Here is a 19,492-nt window from a genome sequence, read left to right as displayed (position 1 = left end):
ACTATACATTTTGCCATTATAATCAATCATCATAACTATTTCCCTCCATCCCACTCCCTTCCCATGACATTTACTCTTCTTTTTACCTATTCCTCCTCAGAGGTGTTTTACTTCTGACTATCCTCTCCCTCACTCTGCACTCCCTTTTTTTGCTCTTCCTTCCTTATCCTCTTCCCCTCCTATTTTCCTGCAGGGTTAAATAGATTGCTCCTCCCAATTGGGTATGAAAGCTATTCCCTCCATGAGCCCACTCCAATGAGATCAGGGTCCCTGAGCTAATTCTGTGTTCTAAATTTGTCTTCCTCCCTCCCTCCTCAACCCTCCCTATGAGATCAAGAAATTCAGTATGTCATACTTGTATAGTAATGCAGAACATCTTCATCCTCCTTGAAAGTGTTTTGCTTTTTACTGCTCTCTCCCCCAATCTGTCCTTTCCTCCTTCCCTTCTCCCCCCCACCGCCTTTTCTCCCTCCCCCCACCAGGGCAAAAATATATTACTATATCTACTTGAGTATGTATGTTAGTTCTTCTCTGAGCCAATTCTGATGATATTAAGGTTCACTCACTCCTCAACTCCTTCCCCCTCTTCTACTCTCCTCCATAAGCTTTTTTCTTCTTTCCTTCATGTGAACTACCTCTCCCCAGTCCACCTCTCCCATTCTCCCTCCCCCAATTTATTCCTCCTACACCTCAACCCTATTTTAATGATGTCATCATGGATTAGTTAGGTGGCAAAGTGGACAAAGCACCAGCCTGGACCCAGGAGACCCCAAGCCCGAATCCAGCCCCAGCCATAAGACACCCCACCCTGTCTGCCCTACAAAGAACAAAATATAAATGCTTTACAGATATCATCCCTTCATATTCTGTTCAGCCCTGTCTTCTGTGAATTTCTTACTGAGATAGTTCTTATGTTTTCAAAGTATTATCTTCCCCTATAGGAATGTAAACAGTTTGATCTTTTAATATCCCTCATGAAGTCTTTTTCCAGTTTACCTTTTTATGCTTCTCCAGGATCTTGTATTTGAAAGTCAAATTTTCTATTCAGTTCAGGTCTTTTCATCACAAATGCTTGAGAGACCTCTTTCTCATTGAAATCCCATTTTTGCCTCTGAAAAATTATACTCAGCTTTGCTGGGTATGTGATTTTTGGCTGAAGTTCCAGTTCTTTTGCCCTCTGGAATATCATATTCCATGCCCTCTGGTCCTTTAATGTAGAAGCTGCTAGATCTTGTTCTATCCTTACTATAGCTCCACAGTATTTGAATTCCATTTTTCTAGCTGCTTGCTGTATTTTCTCCTTGACCTGGGAGTTCTGGAATTTGGCTATAATATTCCTGGAGGTTTTCCTTTTGGGATCTCTTTCCAGAGGTAATCGGTGGATTCTTTCAATTTCTATTTTAGCTTCTGCTTCTAGAATATCAGGGCAATTTTCCCTCACAATCTCTTGGAGGATGGTGTCTAAGCTTTTGTTTTGGTCATGGTTTTCAGGTAGTCCAATGATTTTCAAATTATCCCTCCTAGATTTGTTTTCAGGTCAGCTGTTTTTCCAAGGAGATATTTCACATTGCCCTCTATTTTTTAATTGAATTGGATTTGCTTTACTGTGTCTTGGTTTTTCATAGGGTCACTAGCTTCCATTTGTTCAATCCTAATTCTTAGGCAATTATTTTCATCAGACAGTTTTTTTTTCCATTTTTTTTTTCTGGAGGGGAATGAGGATTAAGTGACTTGCCCAGGGTCACACAACTAGTAAGTGTCAAGTGTCTGAGGCCAGATTTGAACTCAGGTACTCCTGAATCCAGGGCCGGTGCTCTCTATCCACTGCGCCACCTAGCTGCCCCTCATCAGACAGTTTTTTTTAAAAATATTTTTATTATTTTTTGGGGGGGCGGTGAGGCAATTGGGGTTAAGTGACTTGCCCAGGGTCACACAGCTAGTAAGTGTCAAGTGTCTGAGGCCGGATCTGAACTCAGGTACTCCTGAATCCAGGGCCGGTGCTTTATCCACTTCGCCACCTAGCTGCCCCTCATCAGACAGTTTTTTAATGTCCTTTTCCATTTGGCTTTTCAAACTGTTGACTTTTTTCTCATGACTCTCCTGCATTGTTCTCATTTCCCTTTTCTTTCTTTCCTCCTTTTCTCTACATCTTCTTTCTATTTCTCCTACTTTCTCTTCAAAGTTCCTTTTGAGAGCTTCCATGGCCTGAGACCAGTTCATATTTTTCTTGGAAGCTTTGGATGTTGGAGCTTTGACCCTGTTATTATCTTCTTCTTCTGAGGTTGTATTGTGGTCTACCTTACCCCCAAAGAAGTTTTCGATGGTCTTCTGCTTTCTCTGCCTGCTCATCCTGGCTTACTATTTCTTGGCCTTTAACTCCTTCTCAAAGTGTGGCACTGCTTCCAGAACACACTGTTCAAGCTACCACGTGGCCCCGGGGCATGGTTGGACTTCTTCTCAGCCTGCCTGGCCTCGCTTTCATTTGATTTTAAACTCTCCACTGGGGTGTGGGGGGTGGGGCGGGCCTGCTTCTCAGCTCCCCTTCTGTTCTCAGCTTCAGAGGGTCCCAGGTGTTTTGGGTTGAGGCGGGGCAGGCTTTAATCTCACCTGGCCTGTTCTCAGGTCTGGAGATAATCTCAGGCCTATTTACTAAGAAACCAACCAGCAAAGCTTTCTGTGGTGTGGTTCTCAGCTTCTGATGAGACTGTTCCCCTGCTCCCCTCCCCCACCTGGGTCTCCGGCCACTCAGGATTTCTTCCTGCTTCCTCGCTGGGGTGGGACAGTTGAATCCTTCCCCTCAATCCACTGGTACCCCTGCACTTACCCCCCCTTCCCCCATCCATTCAGTCCAACTGCGTGCCCGGTTCCAGAAGACACTGCTGCTGCAGCCAATTCAGAAGCACTGGGGCAAATTCCTCTGGCGGGTATCTGGTGTGTCAGCCGGATTGCAGGGTTAGGCTTTATTCATAGCCCAACATGGCCCACCTGAAATCTATTTATAGCTGGAGAAAACTCTCAGCCCATATTTTTGTGTATTTTTCTGCCCCAAGAGTTCTTTTATTGCTATTTTTGGGGTGATTGTATCAGGAGCCCTGTGGGTTTAATGTCTTTCCTCCACCATCTTTCATCACAAATCTTGTAAAATGAAAAGTGATTTATTAGCAGAGAGGAATATATGACCAGGAGACAGAATCACTGTTGAAAACTTGTCTCCCTGAGTAAGAGAAGACCTGGTCCTTTCTATGTTTACACACAAAAGCTGTGTGCAAAGCAATTGGGGGGGCAAAAGCACTGGAAGGGTAACAACTGGTAAGGAGTACCTGGGTAGAAATAGCACCCATCCTTGTCAATATATCATCTTTGTTCCTTGCAGACCAGGGTCTTTTTACTCAGCCACACCATTTTTTTTTTTGGTGGGGCAATGAGGATTAAGTGACTGTCAAGTGTCTGAGGATGGATGTCAACTCAGGTCCTCCGGAATCCAGGTTCAGTGCTCCCTGTAAACAATATTTCTTAAAAATGCTCTTCATGTTTTATCTAAGTAGGACTTTATTTCAGCCTTTTAGGAAATTAACTAAGGTTTTTTTTCTTTGTTCTCTTCTCAGTGATGACAAGTAGTGGTTTTTTCTCCCACAAGAGTATACCATATTTGCCATCTTCTCACAAACTGTATAAAATTTCCTTACCATATCTCTTATGACATATAATATGTCCCTTCAGGTGAGGAGGAATTTCAAATCACCTTGTTCTCCCATCACTTCAAACATAAAATGCTTTTCTCAGCATTCCATTGGGACCTTATTGGATATGATTTCAGGTGTTGTCTCTGACACTCAAAGATTATATGAGCTTTGAGCACATCCCTTCCGTGTTTCAGTTTCTTCCTCTAAGTTGATGAGGGTTGGATTAGGTGAATTCTGAAGTCTTTTTCAGCTCTAAATCATGTGATTTTTGATCACTTAGGAGTTGGTGACATTCAAGGATGTGGCTGTGGATTTCACCCAGGAGGAGTGGCGCCTCTTGGACCATCCTCAGAGAGAGCTGTACAAGGAGGTCATGCTGGAGAATGTCCAGAACCTGCTCTCTGTGGGTAAGGACCTTTGCCCCTGGTGACTCTGAGCTACTGACATGGTAGCTCCCTGCTCCTCATCCTGCCAGGCCTAGCAAGTTTGTCCTGATTCTTCCTTCTTTGTTCCCTCAAATTCCAGTCCAGATGTTGGGAAAGGAAGGGAATGGAATAAGCATTCATACATGCCTGCTTTATATCTAGCACTGGGCAAAGTGTATTACACTTATTATCATTTGATCCTCACAATATCCCTATGAGCTTCTAGTATTATCATTCGCATTTCATAGGTGAGGTAACAGGCAAACAGGTTACACAACTTGTCCAGGGGGTCACAGTTACCTTGTATCTGACACTGGTTTGAAATGGTCTTACTGACTCTAGGCCTTGGGCTGTTACCACTGCACTACCAGTGCCTCCAATTTCTAGATAATTGAAGCTAGGCAGTGTGCCCATCCTTCCATGAAAGAGGTGAATAAAGGGGAAGTTTTCTGATACCAAATGGCCTGTGTGACCTCAGGCTGTCTCCAAAGATCCCAGCAATCAATACCTTGGGAACTATCCTTGAGGCATCCTGGGAACCATCCTGTCCTCTTTGCTTGCATATCTTCATTCCCTAAGGAGGACTAAAGTGTACACTTCTATTTTCCTCCCTTCCTTATTCTTTATTCCTAGGACTTTCAGTTTCTAGAGAAGATTTGAGCTCCCCTTTCCAGGGAGGGGAATCACCAGGGATGGTAGAGCACAAAGGTCCAAGGATCTCCTGTCCAGGTGAGTGACAAAAGCGGGTGTATGAGGGCTGTTATCACAAGAGATCTCCTAAATGTTGTGGTGAAGGGAGTGCTAGACTTGTGGGCAGCAAGGTCTTACTTGGAATTGGTTTTTAGACACATTTCAGCATTGGGATCCTGGGCAAGGAACTGAACCTTAGAGCCCCAATTTCCTCATACAGAGGAGCAAGTCAAACTCCTTGGCCTTTCAGTTTCCTTTGTGGCGTTTAAAATTATGTGGGAGTGACCTCTTTCTGTCCCAAGTTTTAGGGAGACTTAGCTGGGGTTTCTATTATATTGCTACTTAGAAATTAGAGGCTATTGCACCTGTCTTGGGCATTAAGCATTTATTAAAGCATATTAAATCTTAGTAAAGATAGAGCACATGGCCCCAGAAGTTCGGAGGGGAGAGTGATAGTGGGCCATGTGGCTGCTCCTTCAGAGTCCCAAGGCCAAGAGAGAGAGTCCATGAGAGTAAGCTCCTTAAGGTCAGGTGGAGAGGTGGCCCTTACACCCTGCTTCAAGCTAATTGGCTAGCATCATTCAAATCTATTGGTCATTGGACTTTAGGGTGGTCTGGAGCAGTATGTGATGACATCAGAGCCCAGAGGACAGACCCCAGAGGGGGCCAAGGCTTTTCAGGTAGGTGTGGATTTAATTCTATTGTCTGTATTCACAGTCCAAGGTCCAACTTCATTTCCTTGGAAATTCTCCTGGGGCAGCTAGATGGCAAGGTGGATAGAGCACCTGCCCTGGAGTCTGGAGTTCAAATCCGGCCTCAGACACTTGACACTTACTGGCTGTGTGACCCTGGGCAAGTCACTTAACCCCAATTGCCTCACATTAAAAAAAAAAAAGAAGAAAGAAAGTAAAGAAAGAAATTCTCCCGACTCTGGGCTGGCCTTAAGAAAGGTCATGCAAGGCTCTCTAGGTCCCTGATAACCCCATTATTTTCTCACATCTTGTAGTTATAATATTTTGATGAACTTTGGGGCATCAAATTCTCCTGAAAGCATCTCATATGGGCTGAGGGTATCCATTCTGAATTTTTTCCTAGTCTTTATTCCAGTCAATAAACATTTTTAAGCACCTACTATGTTCCAGACACTGCTAAACACTAGGAACACAAAGAATGGCAAAAGATAAGCCTTGCTCTCAAGGAGTTCAGTCTAATGGGGAACACAGCATGTAAACAATGATCTAAAAACCCAATGTATCCAGCATAAATTGGAGCTAATTAAGACAGGGAAGGCCCTATGGGTGAGGAAGACAGGAGGAGACTTCCTGTAAAAAGAAGACCTTTAGGTGAGACTTCAGGGGAGCCAGAGCAAGCATGAGGGACAGCCAGAGAGAACATGGAGTCAGGAGATGTTGCTGGTCAAGAAACAAAGAAACCTGATTATCACACATGTGGAGGGAAAATAAGGTGAAAAAAGCCTGGGAAACTAGGAGAGGGGCTGATGATAAAAGGGCTTTAACAGCTAAGCAGAGGATTTTATATTAGATCCTGTTAATGGGGAGGCAATAGGAAGTGTTTTAATGGGGGGAAGGGGGCAGTGACATGATCAGAAGTGTCCTGTAGTACATGAATTTGACAGCTAGGTGAGAGACTTGAAGCAGTGAAACCAACCAGAAGTCTTTTTTTTTTTTTTTAAATAACATCATTTTATGCATAATCATGATGGTTGATAATCACTGGACAATGAAATATATTATTGCCTCAAACATGTATCTGCTTCTTGTTCCAGGAGAAAAATATATGGCAAACAAATACTGGCAATTCTTTACTGCATAAGATGCCATTAAATAATTTTTTTTTTTGGTGTAGCAATTGGGATTAAGTGACTTGCCCAGGGTCACACAGCTAGTAAGTGTCAAGTGTCTCAGGCTGGATTTGTACTCAGGTCCTCCTGAATCCAGGGCTGGTGCTCTATCCACTGTGCCACCTAGCTGCCCCCCATTAAATAATTTTTAATAAACATTTTTATTTGAATGTTTTGAGTTTCAAATTCTCTCCCTGCCTCCCTTTCCTATACCTTTCCAGAGGCAGAAGGCTATCAGATACATGTTATACATGGGCAATTATATAAAACATTACTGTATTAGTCATTTTATATAAGAAAACACAAATGAAAAAAATGAAAGAAAGGGAAAAATATCATGCTTTAGTCTGTATTCAGTATCAGTACTGTCTTTGGGGGTGGACAGTATGCTTCATCATTAGTCCTTTGGGATTCTCTTGGATGATTGTATTGCCGAGAATAATTGAGTCATTCACAGCTCTTCATCAAACATCATTATCACTGTGCACAGTGTTCTTCTGGTTCTGCTCATTTCTTCATAATAGGGACTTTCTGAGCCCATCTTTCTTATGATTCCTTATAGCACAATAATGTTCCATTACAATCATCTACCACAGCTTGTTTAGCCATCCCTTTGATTTTCCTGGCCACCACAGAAAGAGCTGTTATAAATATTTTTTTACAAGTAAGTCTTTTTCCTTTTTTGAGGATGTCTTGGGATATAACCTTATCAGTGGTATTGCTGAATCAAAGGGTATGCATAGTTTTATACTCCTTTTGATTTAGTTCCAAATTATTCTCCAGAATGGTTGGATCAATTCACAACTCCACCAAGATTTTATTAGTTTCCCATTAGTGTGAGGTGTTACCTCAGAGTTGTTATAATTTATATTTCTCTGATCCATAGTGATTTAGAACATGTTTTCGTATGACTATGGATAGCTTTAATTTCTCTGTCTGAAAACTGTCTGTTCATATTCACTGACCATTCGCCTCTTGGGCAGTGACTTATATTTTTATTAATTTCATTTACTTCCCTATATATTGGAGAGTTGGAACAAATTTTTTTTTTTAAATTGATGTTAAAATTTGTTTCTGCATATATTTTGGAAAATAAAATTCTATTCTATATATTGGAGAAATGTGGCCTTTGTCAGACATACATATTTCACACATTCTTTCCCAGTTTTCTGCTTTCCTTATAATTTTGGTTCAATTGGTTTTGTATGTGCAAAAGCTTTTTAATTTTATATAATAAAAAGTGTCTCTTTTACATTTTGTAAAGCTTTCTATGTCGTCTTTGGTCCCAAATTCTTCCCCTGTTCCATGCTCTTTTTGGTTTTTTTGGGTTTTTTTAATTGTTTTTTTTTGGGGGGGGGATGGGTCACACAGCTAGTATGTTTCAAGTGTCTGAGGCCATATTTGAACTCAGGTCCTCCTGAATCCAAGGCTGGTGCTTTATCCACTGTACCACCTAGCTGCCCCCCCCCCCCTGCTCTTTTAATTTGCTTAAGGCATCACCCTTTATGACCTTATTTTAAAATAAAGTGTGAGATGTTGGTCTATACCTAGTTTCTGCCATTCTCTTTTCCAACTTTCCCGGCAGTTTTTGTCAGATGAGTATTTGTTATGAAAGCTTGAATCTTTGGCTTTGTCATATACTAGCTTTGTATAATCAATTACTATACTGTAATATATAGCTGTTCTTTTCCACTGATCTACTACTCTATTTCTTTTTTAATGAAAACCCCTTGGACTTCATCATCATGACCCTCCAAAGAGTTCTTGAGCCACCAAATGGGATGTGGTACCAGAGGACCATTAGAAAATCTTGCTGTTAACTTCCTAATAGAAAGATGTTGGATCCAAGATATAATTTGAAATATAATATAGATAAGGAATTGGAATGAATATTTAGTATATGAGCAGGAAGTAGCATGATATCTTTGGATCAGAAAAGAAAACAAGAAAAGTTGGATCTAATACTGAATATAATTAAATGACATGTATATTTTTGAAAGTAATCCTATTTCTGAACATATGAAATTTACCAAGAATCGTCATGTTATAGGACATCCAATTCTATCACTACAAAATAGTAGGAAGATTACTTGATATTCACAAGATTATGAACAGTGGGCATTTAAAGAAAGGATAGAAATTGTAATATATAGGGAGCAGCTAGGTGGCACAGTGGATAAAGCACAGGCCCTGAATTGAAAAGGACCTGAGTTCAAATCCAGCCTCAGACAATTGACACTTACTAGTCGTGTGACCCTGGGCAATTCACATAACCCTCATTGCCCCACAAAAAAAAAAAAGGAATGAAAGAAAGAAAAAAGAAATTGTAATATACAGTAATCTGAACAGAGCATCCTCAGTGACAGGGTTTGAGTTCTAGGGTCAGTTGCCCATATGCTAAAAAAGGTTACTCAGACATTATGAGCTCTTGGCCAAAGTTGTAAAAGGTAAAAAGAATGCCAGGCTTGCCAGTGTAACTGGTTTGTTCTGAGGATTCAGTGTTAGTGTATGTTAAGCTCCTGCAAAAATGAGCCATCTTGGGGATAGAGTGAAAATGTCACAAAGAAGCCAGGATGTTGCCTTAAATCTCCCCAGTTTCACTCAAGCCTCTAAAAAAATCCTGGAAGGAAAGAATCTATAAAAAGATGGAATGCAATAATTTTCCATCCTTATGTAACTTAGAAGGACTTCAGGGAAGTCACGTATAGGCAGTGTCTGAGCAGGAGGCTCTTCGCCACAGCACAGCCACCAACGTTCAACAATCCTGGCTCAGCAGGCCTGGGGCACCACAGAACTCCAGCCCCAACACAGCAGAACAACTGCCAGCCATGGAAACCCAGCACAACAGTTGTGACTAGGGTGGGTCATCCTAGAACAGAAGAAAAGCTGCCAGCCCTAGAAGCCCCAGTGCAGAAAGCTAGTGACCACTATTCCAAATAGCATGGGACAATGCCAGCCATCCTGCAAGAGCATAGCTCCACTTTTTAAAAAAATGAGGGGGCCAGCTAGGTGGTGCAGTGGATAGAGCACCGGCCCTGGATTCAGGAGGAACTGAGTTCAAATCTGGACTCAGATGCTTGACACTTACTAGCTATGTGACCCTGGGCAAGTCACTTAACCCTCATTGCCCCGCGGAAAAAAAAAAAGTAAAAAAATCCAAAAAGAACCCTGATTATAGAAATCATCCATGACAAAAGTAAAGATCAAAACCCCAAATCAGAGGAGGATAACAATGTCAAAATAATATGTGAAGCCTCAAAGGGGAAGATGAATTTTTCTCAAGCTGAAAAAGTCCTCTTGGAAAAGCTCAAAGAAGAATTTCAAAATTAAAAGAGATGAAGAAGCAAAATTGGGAATGGAAGTGAGTTATGCAGGGGAATTACAAACAAAGAGGCAACTGCTTAGAAAAGGAAGCCCAACAATCTTATGAAGAAAACAATTCCTTTAAAAGTAGAAATGGTAAAAGGAGGTACAAAAGCTAACTGAAGAAAATAATTTCTTAAAAATTAGACTTTAGCAAGTGGATGGACTCTATGTGACATCAAGAATCAGTCAAATAAAAGCAAACATATGAAAAAAACAGAAGAAAATGTAAAATACCTTTTTGGAAAAACAACTGACTTGGAAAATAGATTTAGGAGAGATAATTTAAGAATTCTTAGATAACCTGAAAGCCATGATCAGAAAAAGAGCCTGCAAAACATTTTTTAAGACATGATCAAGGAAAACTACCATGATAACCTAGAACCAGAAGGTAAAATCTTCATTGAAAGAATCACCTTATCACCTCCTGAAAGAGATTTGAAAATGAAAACTCCATGGAATATTTTAGTCAAATTCCAGAACTATCAAGTCAAGTAGAAAATAATGCAGTCAGTCAGAATGACCCAATTTTATACCACTTATCTACAGTCAGTATTACCATGGATTTAAGAGCTTTTACATTAAAGAATCAAAGGGAAACATAGGTGAAGTTGTCCTAATAAATTCCTTTTATAACACAAATATGGTGCTGATTCCTAAATGAAAAAGAGCTAAAACTGAAAGAAAATTGTAGATCAGCTTCACCAATGAATATTAATGCAAAATTATAAAATAAAATATTAGCAGAGATTATAGAAATATGTCACAAAGTTCACACATTATAACCAGGTAGGATTTGTATCAGGAATGCATGGCTGTTTCAATTTTAGGAAAATTATTAGCATAATTGATCATATACAAAAATATATATATTTAATATATATAAAAGAAAAACAACAAAAAGCATATGATTATATCAATAAATGCAGAAAAAAGTAAGTAATTTATCTAAAACCTTAAATGAGCATTATCCACAAAGGGGATCAGCTAGACATGATGCCAGTAAGATCAGGAGTGAAACAAGTATGCCCATGATCACCCCTCTTATCCAATATCACATTAGAAATGTTAGCTTTAACAATAAGAGAAGAAAAAAAATTGAGGAATTAGATTAGGTAATGAAGAAACAAAACTATCACTCTTTTCAGATGATATGATAATATACTTAGGGACTCAACTAAAAATGCTACTTCAAAAAATAAAAACTTAAGCAAAGTCACAGGATATAAAATAAACCCCAACAAATCATTTCTATATTATAGTAAGAAAGCTCAACTGTAAGATAGATTCTGTTTGAAATAAGAAGAAAATATAAAATACTTGGATATCTACTTGCCAATAAGACAAACCCAAGGGCTTTATGAACACAATTGCAAAATGCTTGTAATTGTTTAGAAATAAAGTCAGACCTAAATAACAATTTCTCATGAATAGGCTGAGCTAATATACTAAAAATGACAATTCTGCCCAAATTAATTTACTTATTCTGTACCATACCAATCATCCCACTCTGCTGTCTGCTTCTGTTCTTTTTTATTTGTAATTGACTAGCCCAGGGTCACACAGGTAATTTACTCCCTGTCAAGGGTAGATTTGAACTCAGGTCCTCCTGAATGCAGGGCTGGTGCTTTATCCACTGTGCCACCTAGCTGCCGCCTCTGTTTCTGTTTTATAGGAGAGTTCATCCCATTTACCTGCATCCTATTTTTTCCCTTCTTTGTATTTTTCTCTTTCCTTTTCCCCTCTCCCTTCCCACTAGTGTTTTGTTTCTGGCCACCTCAGTCTACCCTCCCTTCTATCAGCCCCATCTCCCTTTTGTCCTTTCCCCTCCTACTTTTACCTTCCCTTTTATCAGCACCCCACCCTATTCTTTTCCCCATTCCCCTTTTACTTCCCTAGAGAGTAAGATGAAATTCTATACCCTACTGAGTGTGTATGGTATTCCCTCTTTGAGCCAAATCAGATGAGAGTAAGGTCAAAACAATACTTAACCCCTCCCTTTTCCCCCTCTATTATAAATAGGTCTTTTATGCTTCTTCATGAGGTTGAATTTACCCCATTCTGCCTTCCCTTTCCTCTTCTGCCCTTTTATATTCCTTAAATTGTTTTTTTTAAATAACATTACATCAGAATCAACTCAAGACTCCTCCTATCTGCCTTAATATACAGTTCTCAAGAGTGACAAGTATCTTCTTCCCTTGTAGGGATGCAAACATTTTAAACTTAGTGAGTAACATTTTTACCCCCTTTTTATCTTTTCATGTATTTCTTGAGTCTTGTATTTTTAGATTGAATTTTCTGTTCAGTTCTGGGCTTTTCTTTTGAAAAGTTTTAGGGTCCCCTATTGCCCTGAATGTCCATCTTTTCCCCTGAAAAGTAGTACATTCTTGGTTCTAATCCCAGTTCCATTGCATTCCAAAATACCATATTCCAAGGCCTCTAATCATTTAATAGAGAAGCTGCCAGATCCTGTGTAATTCTGATTGATCCTTGATATTGAAATGGTTTCTTTCTGACTGCTTGCAGTATTTTCTCCTTTCCTTGCTAATTCTGGAACTTCAGGACAATATTCCTTGGCTTTTTCCTTTTGGGATGTCTTTCAGGAGGTGATCAGTGAATTCTTTCAATGTCTAAATTTTCCTCTGATTCTAAGACATTGAGGCAGTTCTCCTTGATAATATGCTGTCTAGGCTCATTCTTAGTCATGTTTCTCAGGTACTTGATTATTCTGAAATTGTTCCTCCTGGATATATTTTTCATGTTTGTTGTTTTACTAAAAATGTATTTTATGTTTTCTTCTACTTTTATGTTCTTTTCATTTTGCTTTAATTCTTCCTCTTGTCTCATTGACTCATTAGCTTCCATATGCCTAATTCTGATTCTTAGGGAATTATTTTCCTCAGTCAGCTTTTGCGTCTTCTTTTCTATTTGTCCAATTGTATTTTCTAAGGCATTATTCTTTTTCCACATTATTAGAAGGAAAGTAGAAAGATGAGGAACAATTTTTTTATAGCAAGTGTTTCTGAAAAAGGCCTTATGTCTCAAATATAAAGAGAACTTAACCAAATTTATAAGAACACAAGCCATTGCATTGTTAATAAATGGTCAATTAATATGAACAGGCAGTTTTCAAGGTCAGGAATCAAAGTTACTGCTACTCATATGAAGTGTTTTGAATCGTTTTTGAGTAGAGAGATGAAAATTAAAACAAACACCTGATACCTCTCAGATTGGCTAATATGACAGAAATGGAAAATGATAACTGTTGGAGCTATGGGAAAATTGGAACACTAATGAATTGTTGCTGGAGTTGTGGACTGATCCAAACCCTGTCCAGAGCAATTTGTAACTATACCCAAAGGGCAATAGATCTGTGCATAGTCTTTGATCCAGCAATGCCATTACTAAGTCTCTATCCCAAAGAGATCATAAAATAGAGACCTACATGTACAAAAAGATTTGTAGCTCCTTTTCTTGCAATTCCAAATAATTGGAAATGGAAGGAATGGCCATGGATTGGGGAATGGCTGGACCAGTTGTGGCATATGAATGTAATGGAATACTATTGTGCTAAAAGAAATGATAAACAGACAGGTTTCAGAAAAACCTGGGAAGACTTAAGTGGACTGAAGCTTAGTGAAGTGAGCAGAACCAGGAGAATGTTGTACATAGTAACAGCACCATTGTGGGATGATCAACTGTAATAGACTTAGCTCTTCTCTGCAATATTATTCTGCTCCAAGACAACTCCAAAGGACTCATCATGGTAAATGCTCTCCACATCAAGGGAAAAGAACTCTGGACTCTGAATGCCCATTGAACCATCCTATTTTGGCTTTTTGAGGATTTTTTTTTGTCTGTTTGATTTGGTTTTTCTTCCCTTTCATTGTGATTCTTTTTTTTTTAACAACAGAACTAATGTAGAAATATGTTTAATGTGATTGTACATATATGACATCTATCACATTGCTTTCTGTATTAGGGAGGGAGAAGGCAAGAGAGGGAGGAAGAAATCTTTGGTATTCAAAATCTTATAAAAACAAATTTGAAAACTCTACATGTAACTGGAAAAAATAAACTACTCTTAAGATTGGTCAAAAAATGAGATCTCTCTATATAAAAATATTTATGGATGATTTTTTTTATGGTTCCAAATAATTGGAAACTGAGGCAATGCCCATCAATTGAAGAATGGCTGAACAAGTTGTGGTATAGGAATGTAATGAAATAATAGTGTGCTATGTGAAATGAGGAGCAGACAGATTTCAGGAAAACCCAGAAACACTTAAATGGACTGATGCTGAGTGAAATGAGCAAAACCAGAACATTGCACACCATAACAGCAACCTTGTGCCATGACCATCTATGAAATACTTAGCTCTTCTCAGTAATACAATGATCCAAGACAATTCCAAAAGACTCTTCATGGAAAACGCTATCCACACCCAGAGAAAGAATGATGGCGTCTGAAAGAAGATTAAGGCATAGTATTTTCACATTTTTTCTGTTTTTTGGTTCTCATGTGGTGAGTGAGATTTTTATCACCCCTTAAATGTAAATGATTTAACTGTAGTACTATTCACTTTATGGACTCCAAACTGTGATTTGATAGATTTAGATATTCTTTAGTGGCCTAAGAAAATGATAACAAAGTAACTAAGATAGATATTGAAAGGAGCTAAAGCAAATGCCAACTTGCCTACTCCACAAGCTTAACCAAAGGTACAACTTCCCAATTTCCAATTGTGGTTAGGTCTAGCCACCAATCAGCTTAAATATCAAATACTTAAAATAGTACCTTCTGAGGTATAAGGTATAAGAGCTGGAGAAAAATTGGAAAGCCAAGCTTAACCAATATGATGGAAAGTCTTGATAGCTGAGAAAAAAGTCAGAGAAATATAGGCCAGAGAGGACACATCCAAGATGGCAAAGATGCAATCCAGTATCTGGTTTCATATGTTATGAGCCTGTTCCTTAGTAATAGTGTTATTTTTAAACAGTATATAGAATTGAAAGTGACTATGCTAGTATCTGATGGTTTCTTTCTCCCTATTCCATACTTATTGTATTTGTACCTCTTGGGTTATGATAAATAGTTGGAGGAGTCATTGTGTATAAATATCCCTGAATCCTGAGGCTTGGGGTCTTTGGGTCCTAGAACTGAGACCAGCTAAATTGTGAGAAAGGATCCCTTTCTCAATAAATTTCTCTTCTTTTCCCTTTCTTTGTCTAACACTGCAACTTGGACATTTTCACTACAGTGGTTTTTCCCTTTTGTCCTGTTTTTTCTTTCACAACATGAACAATGTGGAAATGTATATATATCATTCCACATGCATGTATAAGCTATATTATATTGCTTGCCATTTTGGGAAGGGGGAAGGAAAAGGAGGGCGGGAAAAAAATTGAAACTCAAAATTGTATGGGAAATAAATTTTGAAAGCTACCTTTACATGTAATTGGAAAAAAATTACTATTTATAAAATAAAATAAACCACCTTGCAAGTGTTTTCCATAGGTTCATTCTGCCTATTTTAATTTTAAATTCTTCATTTTGACTGGGGAAATAGAATATGGATAAGTTTACATTATGCTACATGACAAAAGAACATATTTTTAGGTATATGTATCTTTCTGTTAATACATAGTTGTTTTCTTCAGGTGGAGAGACCAGGTTGGAAGTGAAGAAGATGGCTACAAAGGTTAACATTTCTGTGGAAGAATTTGGCCAGCATAGATTTGAGAGTGATGGTGCCTGTAACTTCAATTTGAAAGAAATCTGTGACTCTGAAACCAAGCTGGGTAAGAGTATCTGCGAGTTTGGTGAAATTGAAAAGGCACTCACACAGTCTTCAGTCTTAAATAACAGTAAGAGAATGACTTCATGGAATGAATATGATCAGAACAGTGAAGAAAATAAATGGTTTCCTAAACAACTAGAGCCTTTTAAGGCCCAGGAGAAGTCTCTTCAAATGCAAATATACAAAGGTAATCATCTGGAAATGGACTTTAATTTGAATTCTGATCTCATTAGACATCAGACAAGTGACAAAAGTGGGAAGGCCTTCAGTCAGAACTCTAACTTCATTACTCTTCAGAAAATTCACATTAGAAAGGAGCCTATTGAATACAATGAATGGAAAGCAACGTCATCTCATCAATCACATCTTCCTTGCCATGCTAGATTTTATGATGGAATGAGAAGATATGCAGTTCACTGCTGTGGAAAGGCCTTTGGTTGGAACTCAGATCTTATTAGGCATCAGAACATTCACATTGGAAAAAAGTTTTATAAATGTAATCAGTGTGGAAAGGCTTTCACAGGGGAATCCCATCTTGTTGTTCATCAGAGAATCCACACTGGAGAGAAACCTTATGAATGTAATCAGTGTGGAAAGACTTTCACAGAGAGATCCAATCTTGCTGCACATCAGAGAATCCACACTGGAGAGAAACCTTATGAATGTAATCAGTGTGGAAAGGCTTTCACACAGAGCTCCAGTCTTGCTGCACATAAGAGAATCCACACTGGAGAGAAGCCTTATGAATGTCATCAGTGTGGAAAGACTTTCACAGAGAGATCCAGTCTTGCTGGACATCAGAGAATCCACACTGGAGAGAAGCCTTATGAATGTCATCAGTGTGGAAAGGCTTTCACACAGAGCTCCAGTCTTGCTGCACATCAGAGAATCCACACTGGAGAGAAACCTTATGAATGTCATCAGTGTGGAAAGGCATTCACAGTGAGCTCCCATCTTACTGCACATCAGAGAATCCACACTGGAGAGAAACCTTATGAATGTCATCAGTGTGGAAAGTCTTTCACAGTGAGCTCCCATCTTGCTAAGCATGAGAGAATCCACACCGGAGAGAAACCTTATGAGTGTAATCAGTGTGGAAAGGCTTTCACAGTGAGCTCTCATCTTACTGCACATCAGAGAATCCACACTGGAGAAAAACCTTATGAATGTAATCAGTGTGGAAAGGCTTTCACACAGAGATCCAATCTTGCTGCACATCAGAGAATCCACAATGGAGAGAAACCTTATCAATGTAATCAGTGTGGAAAGGTTTTCACAAGGGGCTCCCATCTTGCTGCACATCAGAGAATCCACACTGGAGAGAAACCTTATGAATGTGATCAGTGTGGAAAGACTTTCACAGAGAGATCCAGTCTTGCTGGACATCAGAGAATCCACACTGGAGAGAAACCCTATGAATGTAATCAGTGTGGAAAGGCTTTCACACTGAGATCCAGTCTTGCTAACCATCAGAAAATCCACACTGGGGAAATCTTAGGAATATAAGAAATGTGGTAAAACCTTCAGACAATATTCATATTCTATAGAAATCTTATCACTGTTATGAATTAGAAAATGTATTCAGTTGTCATTTAGAGCTTGTTTAAAATAAGGGAATTCATTTTCATTTTTTTGCCATTTATTTAGAATTTTATTTTCTCCCCAATTACATGTAAAAACTATTTTAAAGTCCATTTTAAAACTTTTTGTTTCATATGCCCAAAGGGCTATGGGACTGTGCATACCCTTTGACCCAGTAATACCACTACTAGGTCTGTATCCCAAAGAGATCATAGAAAAGGGATGTGAGTGATCAAACTAAATGTGTGTGATCACCTGTCCCCAGTGTGGGGAAAGCTACCTAGGACAACAGTTTAACAGTTTAGGTATAAAACATTTATTTAAATATATTAGTAGGGGCAACTAGATAGCACAGTGGATAGAGCACTGGCCCTGGATTCAGGAGTACCTGAGTTCAAATACAGCCTCGGACACTTGACACTTACTAGCTGTGTGACATTGGGCAAGTCACTTAACCCCCCCCCCAAAAAAAAATATATATATATATATATATATATATATATATATTAGTGGTTAGGGAAGAGTGAACAAGTGTCTCTGATAGAATAGGAAAAATAGGAAAACCTATCTACCCTAGAGGAGAGATAAGAGTTCACACCCTGCCCCCCCTTCCTAGTTCTTCTACCAACCCCTTGACAATGTTCCAACCACCAACTGACAAAACCAATTGCCTTTCACACTGCTTCAAGTTGATTGCTTGAGGGTGGTCTCATGTTGATGTGAGGTAACTTCTGGTCCCTAAACCTTAGAAAGGTCAACCCATACTCTCATCAGGAGGCCCCTGGTAATAATATTCTCAGGGAGAAGCACCCACATGTACAAAAACATTTATCACAGCTCTCTTTGTGGTGGCAAAGAATTGGAAATCAAGGAAATGCCCATCCATTGGGGAATGGCTGAACAAGTTGTGGTATATGAATGCAATGGAATACTATTGTGCTCTGAGAAATGATGAGCAAGTAGATTTCAGAAAAACCTGAAAAGACTTAAGTGGACTGATGCTGAGTGAAGTGAGCAGAACCAGGAGAACATTGTACACAGTAAGAGCAACAGTGTGAGATGACCAACTGTGATAGATTTAGCTCTTCTCAGCAGTGCAATGATCCAAAACAATTTTAAAGAACTCATGATAGGAAATTTTCTCCACATCCAGAACAAACAAACAAACAAAACAACAACAACAAAAAGCCTTGTGGATTCTGAATGCAGATTGAACCATACTCTTTCTACTTATTGGTTTTGGGTTTGGGTTTTTTTTTTTGAGGTTTTTACCTTGGGTTCTGATTCTTCTTTTACAATTTGACTAATGCAGAAATATGTTTAATATATTTGTACATATATAACATGGCAGATTGCTTTCTGTCTTGGGGAGGAAAGAGAGAAAAATTTGGAGTTGAAAATCTTATGAAAACAAATGTTGAAATTGTTTTCCTTGTAACTGGAGAATAATAAAATACTTTATTATTAAAAAACAGCAACTGTGTGTTCCAAATGCTCTTCCTCCTTCCCTCCTTTCCTCCCCACCTTCCCTTAAGAACTCAAGCAATTCAAAATAAGTTACACATGTGTATTTATGCAAAGTAGTTCCACATTAGTCAGGATGTCAAAAAGAGCAGGCAAAAAAAAAATCTTCAGAAAAAGACACTAAAAAAATATGCTTCAGATACCATCAGTTCTTTCTCTGGAGATGGATCTCATTTTTCATAAATCCTTCAGAGTTGACTTAGATCACTGACTTGCTGAGAATAGCCAAGTCATTCACAGCTTACAATATTGTTGTTAATTTGTATACAGTACATATCACTTTGCATCAGCTCATATAAGTCTTCCCAGGTTTTTCTGAGAGCATCCTGCTCATCATTTCAGTTCCTATTGCTAACTGAATTTCCCTCCATCCTAATCCCTCCTCATGTCATTTACTCTATTCTCTTATCTCCTTTCACCCTTTCCATTCTCAAAGGTGTTTTGCTTCTGACTCTCCCTTCCTACAAGCTGCTGTCCCTTCTATCACCAACCCCCTCCTTCTTCCCCATCTACTTTCCTGAAGTGTTGGACACACTACTATACACAATTAACTATGTATATTAT

General features: G+C 38.9%; 1 protein-coding gene across 3 annotated transcripts in view; it reads left to right on the top strand.

Moving 5' to 3' along the window:
- LOC122751847 (zinc finger protein 2 homolog) overlaps positions 1-17,738 on the top strand; it is an 86,489-nt gene extending 68,751 nt beyond the window's left edge. For all 3 annotated transcript variants that reach the window (XM_043999044.1, XM_043999043.1, XM_043999045.1), the window contains 4 exons: positions 3,964-4,090; positions 4,742-4,837; positions 5,407-5,478; positions 15,684-17,738. In XM_043999044.1, coding sequence (XP_043854979.1) covers positions 3,964-4,090; positions 4,742-4,837; positions 5,407-5,478; positions 15,684-17,329 — 1,941 coding nt within the window. In that variant the 3' untranslated portion in view covers positions 17,330-17,738. The remainder of the gene's footprint in view (positions 1-3,963; positions 4,091-4,741; positions 4,838-5,406; positions 5,479-15,683) is intronic.
- Positions 17,739-19,492: the final 1,754 nt, after the last annotated feature.

Source organism: Dromiciops gliroides, chromosome 3 (assembly GCF_019393635.1).
Source record: "Dromiciops gliroides isolate mDroGli1 chromosome 3, mDroGli1.pri, whole genome shotgun sequence".
NCBI lineage: Eukaryota > Metazoa > Chordata > Mammalia > Microbiotheria > Microbiotheriidae > Dromiciops > Dromiciops gliroides.
This window is presented reverse-complemented; position numbering and strand designations above follow the sequence as displayed.